The 7,110-nt window shown below is 43.7% G+C and overlaps 1 protein-coding gene across 1 annotated transcript in view; it reads right to left on the bottom strand.

Annotated features, from left to right (window-relative positions):
- The window catches only part of Ctnnal1 (catenin alpha like 1), a 66,886-nt gene that overhangs the window by 18,900 nt on the left and 40,876 nt on the right, over positions 1-7,110 (bottom strand). The window contains exons 9-11 of the mRNA XM_021200117.1: positions 5,536-5,694; positions 3,588-3,680; positions 2,481-2,631 (exon numbers count right to left, since the gene is read on the bottom strand). Coding sequence (XP_021055776.1) covers positions 2,481-2,631; positions 3,588-3,680; positions 5,536-5,694 — 403 coding nt within the window. The remainder of the gene's footprint in view (positions 1-2,480; positions 2,632-3,587; positions 3,681-5,535; positions 5,695-7,110) is intronic.

Raw genomic sequence — 7,110 nt, forward strand, 5'->3', positions numbered from 1 at the left:
AGTAACAACCAAACTACAGCCCAGCAGTAACAGCTGCCTCTTCTTCTTTCTTTCTCTCTTCTTTTTTTAAAAAAGCATTTATCTACATGTGAGTGTACATACATGGATATATGACTCGGGTTAGGTTTCTCTACATGTGAGTGTACAGACATGGGTACATGCACTCAGATTAGGGGTTATCTACATGTGAGTGTACAGACACTCAAGTTAGGGTTTATCTACATGCGAATGTACAGACATGGGTACATACCCCCGGGTTAGGGGTTATCTTCATGTGAGTGTACAGACATGGGTACATGCACTTGGGTTAGGGGACAACTTGTGGGAACCAGTGGGAACTTGTAGGAATTCTTCCACTTGGCCATCAGGCTTGAAGGTCATGTCAGCACCCCAGTTGAGCTGACAGACACCTTCTTTTCAAGGAAAATGGGGTGCACTCAGCTACAGTACAATACTGATTCTAGACTGACGTGGTAACATCATTTTTTAAGACAAAGCCTCATGTGGCTCAGCTGACCTCCAACTCACCACATAGCCTGGGATGACCCTGAGCACGGGTCCTCCTGCCTCCATCTCCTGAGCACTGATTTACAAGCAGTCACCATCACAAACCCATTATGCAATGCTCGGGGTTGGAACCCAGGGCGGCGGTGTACATCCTAGGCAAACAGCCTACTAAGTAAACTACATCCCAGCCCATGAAATGATGATATTTTGGGAACAATGTGAAAAGACTAACCCAAGGCCACATAATCGTACAACAAACAAACTCAAAAACAACCCTAAAACTCACTGCAAGCATGATGTCCAAAGAAAAGGCATCTGGCAGGCCGTGTAATACTCCATTCTTAACAGAGAGTTATGTTCAATTATCTCTCCCAGGAAGACAGCCCACCCTCAGCCACTAAGTAGAAAATGAAACCACGGATCCAGGCTTCTGCCTAGGCCGGAGCAAGCTTCTGAAATGGACTTGGAGAGAGAGATTGGAGCCAACTTGTGAGCGTTTGCCAGAGCTCGCTCGTTCTCTTTAGGATCCACGAGAGCCAGGGTAGAGTTTAACTGCCTGACTGTAAGTGTGAGAGGCTGAAAAAATGTCATCCCTGGTGTCACTCAGACTCGGCTCTCGGCTCCTCCCTCGGGGTGGGCACTGACATACTAACTTTTTTAAACTTCTACTGCACCATTAATAAACTCCAAAGATATTATCTGCCTCGTGGGTTACTAAGAAGATTAAATGTGATAAAATGCACATCTGGCATTTACCGAAGGGGCCAGCAGAGTAAATTCCCAGTAGCCAGCAGCTGCTGTCCATATGGCTGCATTGTTACAGCTGCATGCCTCTGAGTGACGTATTCGTCATCCTACGTACACAGACGTCTGTGTGTCCTTTGAGTCCTTTTAACATTCTAACTTCTACTGGACATTTGGCCCAGCACAAGAGGGAAAAAGGTTATTCTAACTTCTTTTTTAGGCAAATAAAAGGAAGAAAAGACAGATAGCAGTGTTGGTCAAACACTATAGCCTAGAGCTGTGAGGATCCTAGACACACAGAGAGAGGCAGTTTAGACCCTCAGTCAAGGGATCAGCACCAGGAGAGGAACCGAGACTCGCTCTACATTCAGATGAAGGTCACTGGCTGGCCCAGGGACATGGAAGGAGAGCAAGGAATAGAGCATTCCCTAATGTTTAAGTCAACATTTATCCTATTAACATTAAATATTTAAATACTCATCTCTAATAAAATATTTAATTGAATGTTATGACATTGAATAACATTTCATTTTTAACACTTTAACACTAACATCTAAAGGAAAAATCTATGCATGGAGACAGACACATAAACATAAATAAAGCAAAAGGCACATGATGATAGGCAGTAAGAAAAACTGCCAGCTGGCACCGATGTAAAGTGTAACAAACACGGCTTCCCAGACACCATACAGGGCTACCTTACATGCTGTAAAACGCCAATGAACTTACCCACCACAGGCAATATCTCAAGTTTATGTAGTCATCAAGGAAAGAGATTCCACCCAAGCAGAAGGAAGGCATTTCAAAAGTCAAATAAGTACATTGATTTCATTATGAATTCAATATAACTAATCAGAGTCTTTCTGTATTGTATAAGAGCTTTTGTACTAAAATTTTAAAAGATGCAAAAGAAACAAAAGGCTGGCTTGATTTCAGCAGGAAATGCCAATTTAGATATCCACAAGTCTAATAAATTTTATTGACTAGCTATTAATCAATATAAGAACAAAAGATAAGAACAAAACAATAATTTTGTCATTATTTCTGTGGGAGACATTTTATTACAAAAATAACACATCTAGGCTATAATAAGTAAATTAATTTTGTATCCAAGTCTTGACATGGAAAACAAAACAAAGCACTAATACAGTTATATTAAAATATATCCATAAGTATATATATAACTAAAAGCTGCAGTAACATGCTTCAATAAATGGACAGTTTCTCACCTCGTCTTCCTTCAAACACATCACTGATTTCTCTTAGCAGCGTCGCCATGTCACTAATCTGAGACTCCCAAGCTTCACAAAACACATCTAGGTTTTCCTTAGCGATTTTGCTAGACGGATGCAACGTCAACGTTTCAGCAGCAGAAATGATCTAAATAGGCATCAGAAGCATGCGTGTGATCTTTAAAGTCTCAGCCTTGGGAATCATTCTGGACATTAAGTCCTTACTGATGAATTTTCCCATTGCCACTTTCGGTTATCAGTCAGTATTTTAATAGCATAATGTGTTATCTGCCTAACTTGAGATAGTTATTCTGCATCTAATAGAATCTTGTTCAAAAACTTGCATGGCCAGAAACATTGTTTTTGTTTTTATTTACTAATGTTATGTGTATGTGTGTGTATTGCGTGTGTACGTGCTTGTGTGTGCGTGTGCGCGCGCACACGCACGCACGCAAGTACAGGCACAGGCTGGTGTGTATGTGGAGGTTGGTTCTCTGTTCCCATGTGGGACCTGGGGCTGCTCAGCAGTCGCCTTTCCACACTGAGGCATCTAGCTGGCCCTGTTTTGTCTTTTAAATCAATGTCCTTAGGAATTATTAAACTGAACTGTATTTTGTGGCTTGTTACATACTGATATATCTTTCTTTGCAAGTGTATTAAAGTGACCTGCATTATAAATAGCTTCAATTAAAATAGATATAATCTAGCATTTCAGTGAAATGTGCCTTTCTTTTTTTTTTTTTTTTTCTGGTTTTTCAAGACAGGGTTTCTCTGTATAGCCCTGGCTGTCCTGGAGCTCACATGGTAGACCAGGCTGGCCTCAAACTCAGAAATCCACCTGCCTCTGCCTCCCGAGTGCTGGGATTAAAGGTGTGCACCACCACGCCCGGCGTGTGCCAATTTCAGTTTGGCAGAAACACCAGATGATCCAGTGGAATGTCAGCCGTGTTCCAGTACATCACCAACCATCTTCCAGTGACCCACTTCCCTTCTTCCTCTCAACAGATCTGGCCTCCACTGAGGCAAACCTTTCTGCTTGTTTCCTCAGTCCGCTACACAGTCAAATAACACACAACATAGGGAGAATAACGTCCATTTCCATACCTGTTGGCCAGTCACCTGAAATGTCTCCTCTGCATGTATGCATGTTATCTCAAGGGGTTCTGTGCCGGATACATGCCGCAACAATCGACATGTCTGCAAGAAAACATGTCTACAGATCACCTTCCACACTCTCATCCCCCCATATGATTCTTATGTTTACAAACCTAAGAATGGATCTGAACATGACCGAAGGCCAAAGCAGGAACAAGCATGGGCAGAGCTTGCTGTTTCTGCTCCCTATCTGACTGAGGCAAGGCGGTCATGAGACGTGAGAACCATAGGGAACCTTTGAAAGGTCTAGCTTAGTGTGTGCGTTGCTGCTTCTGCCTCCAGGGTCCGGCTGCTAAACTGCCTAATATCACAAGCTATGATTCTCTCAGGGCTGAGACTTTTCCTCAAGATCAGTAGAAGCACATGCCTTTCTTCTTTGAGCTAGCAATGGATTGGGTAGGCTGGTTATAAAGAAGCAGAAAGTCTCCTTTAGAGAAAATTAGTAAACATCATGAGACTTAAAAGGAAACGTTTTGATTTGTTTTACAGTTTAAAAGGTTTGTTATAGGTTTCCTAAAGTTTGTTTCTCCACTACCATAATAATTGGTTTCTACAAAGAGCAGAAGCAAATCTATTAAATAAAAGAAATAAGTAGCCACTTTGGGAATGTTCCTTAGAGGTTTCCAGACTGCTGTGTAGACAAGTAAAGGAGAGGAAGCCAGGCTCAATAGTAGCATCAATGACCTTTAGGATTGTTGAGCAGGATATATGATAATATGAAGACTGTATTTGTATATGCAGTGTGGTAGTTGGAATGAAATGGTCCCATAGGCTCATAGAGACTGGCACTATTGGAAGGCATGGCCTTGTTGGAGTAGGTGTGGCATTGTCAGAGGAAGTGTGTCTCTAGGGGCAGATGTTGAAGTCTCAGAAGCTCAAGCCAGGCCTCCTGTGTTTCACTGTTGCTTCCTGCTGCCTGTGGATCAAGATGTAGAACTCTCAGCTCCTTCTCCAGCACCAAGTCTGCCTGAACACTGCCATGCTTCCTGCCATGATGATAAGGGACTAAACCTCTGAAACTATAAGACAGCCGCAATTAAATGTTGTCCTTATAAGAGTTGCCATGGTCATGGTGTCTGTTCACAGCAGTAAAACCCTAACTGAGACACAATGGCCAAGACTGATCTCACACATACATGCATGATTAAGGATTTTCTGTTTTCTTTATTTTTCTTTTCTTTCTTTTCTTCTTCTTTTTTTTTTTTTTTTTAAACTAGCAGATACATGGTAACACTTTCAATGAGTTAAGATCAGCTGGAATTATAATTATACAGCAAGTGCCAGTTGACTCCCTGGGCTGGGGCAGAGTGGGAGAGGTTCAGGAAGGGACAGAGTGTCATCTTGTAGTCCTCCTTCCTTCTCCACTCAGCTTTCTGCGTGGGGTGGCTCACTTGGGTTTGACATAGCTGTGTTTGGACAGAAGACAGGAAAGGAAAGTTCTTTCCTTGCATGTTTACTGGGTCACCCTGGTGCCTAGTGCTCAGACTTCCAGGTCCTGCCTGCCCCATTAACTTGCCCTGGCTCTGTAATCACGGGCTCCCCTACAACTGTCTATGCAACACTGAGCCCAGCTCCTGCTAAGCTCTTGTCACAGCATGCTAGCTTCAGACTCAAACAGAAACAGCATTATTCCACTGTACCCCAGAGTCCAGTCTGAGAAGACAAAAAATACTTTAAAATATATTTTATGGTTCTAGTACATTTTATTGTTTTGTTTTAGAGGCTAAACTATTATCAGAACAGGGTAGATGTGTGTTATACCTTACAGATTCCAAAGAGAGGAGAAGGTAATGCTCAGATGGGTAGATTAGTCAAAAACATGTGATAATATTCTCTCCATAATTTTGCTATCGTATGGTGAACCACAACTTGTTTAATAAGCAAATCTATTACTCACCTCCACAAGCTGTTCTTTCTGCTCAGAGAGTTTACAGGCATACTCAGCCAAAGCTTCCAAATTTCCTTCTACTCCAGTAACTTTTAATGCTTTTAAAACCACATGATCAGCATGGAATTTTAACAGGTCGGCTGCCAGCTGCATGGCTGTACAATGGAGCTGAAGGAGACAGAAAGACATCAGAGCAGGAAAGGAGACAAAAAACGTTCATGACCCAGCAGCGGAGAAGAGCCCCAGTAACTACAGAAGAGAACCCCCACAGTGCTGAGGTGGAGCAGCCCCCGTGGTCGCAGGAGAAGGCCTGGGACTCGGGGAAGCATGTAAATCCTCCCAGCAGCCGGGCGTGTGGAGACCGAGCCACTGCCACTCCGTGGAGGAGGAGCCTGACCTCCCCACTCTGCCAGCCAGGCCTCCCTCTCCCACACAGCCTCTCTCCCTGTGGAACATGCTTCTGCTATGGACAAAGATGGTGACAAGTGGGACAGAATTAAGAGTTAACTGCCCAAGGGCTGGAGAGACAGCTCAGCTATTCAGAGGGCTGTCTGCTCTTCTAGAGGTTTAGGGTTAGATTCCCAGCAGCCACATGGCAGCACACAGCTACCTGTAACTCTAGTCCCAAGGGATCTGTCACTAAGCATACACTTGGTGTCTGGATATACATGAAGGCCATACAGCCACAGACAGAAAAACTTGAAAAATTTCAATGTTAAATAAAACTTTAGTGTTCAGACTACTACAAGGAATAACAGAGGTCCTTATCATCAGCAGGTCTTAGGGGGCAGTAATACAGCTCAAGCAAGGCCTGAATTTAATAAATAAAGAAAACAAGAACAAAAGGCAACAGATGGGGTGAACAGCTCACCAATATGTAAAGGGCCTCTGTCTAATTTACAGCATTTAAGACTATCATTTTAATTCATTTCTGAAAAAGCATCACTGTGAGAGCCAATGAAGTACTGGATAAAATCTGATTAAAGACCTGTGTCATCCATGTCCTAACAGGACTGCTGTGGCACCTGGACAAGCCGGAGCCAGCGCCGGCCCTCAGCAGGGAACACTCTGGGGGTCCACTCCAGAACTCTGTGCTCCAAGCACTCTGGGGTCTGGCAGAAACAGCATGTGAAGAGTAACATAGTCCTTATGTTACCATGGTTTGCCATGGGTGGGCCTCGCTTTCAGCTGTAAATCACAGTAGCTGTTGTCGACAGCTCAAGTCGACATCTCTGTCTCTGTCTTCTCTGTCTCTCTCTGTCTCTCTGTGTGTGAGTGTGCATGTGTGTGTGTGTGTGTGAGTGAGTGTGTGTGTGTGAGTGTGCATGTGAGTGTGCATGTGTGTGTGAGTGTGCATGTGTGTGTGCATGTGTGTGTGAGTGTGCATGTGTGTGTGTGAGAGTGTGCATGTGTGTGTGAGAGTGTGCATGTGTGTGTGAGAGTGTGCATGTGTGTGTGAGAGAGTGTGCATGTGTGTGTGAGTGTGCATGTGTGTGTGCGTGTGTGAGAGTGTGCATGTGTGTGTGCGCGCGTGTGTGTGTGAGAGTGTGCATGTGTGTGTGTGTGTGAGAGTGTGCATGTGTG

Source organism: Mus pahari, chromosome 6 (assembly GCF_900095145.1).
Source record: "Mus pahari chromosome 6, PAHARI_EIJ_v1.1, whole genome shotgun sequence".
NCBI lineage: Eukaryota > Metazoa > Chordata > Mammalia > Rodentia > Muridae > Mus > Mus pahari.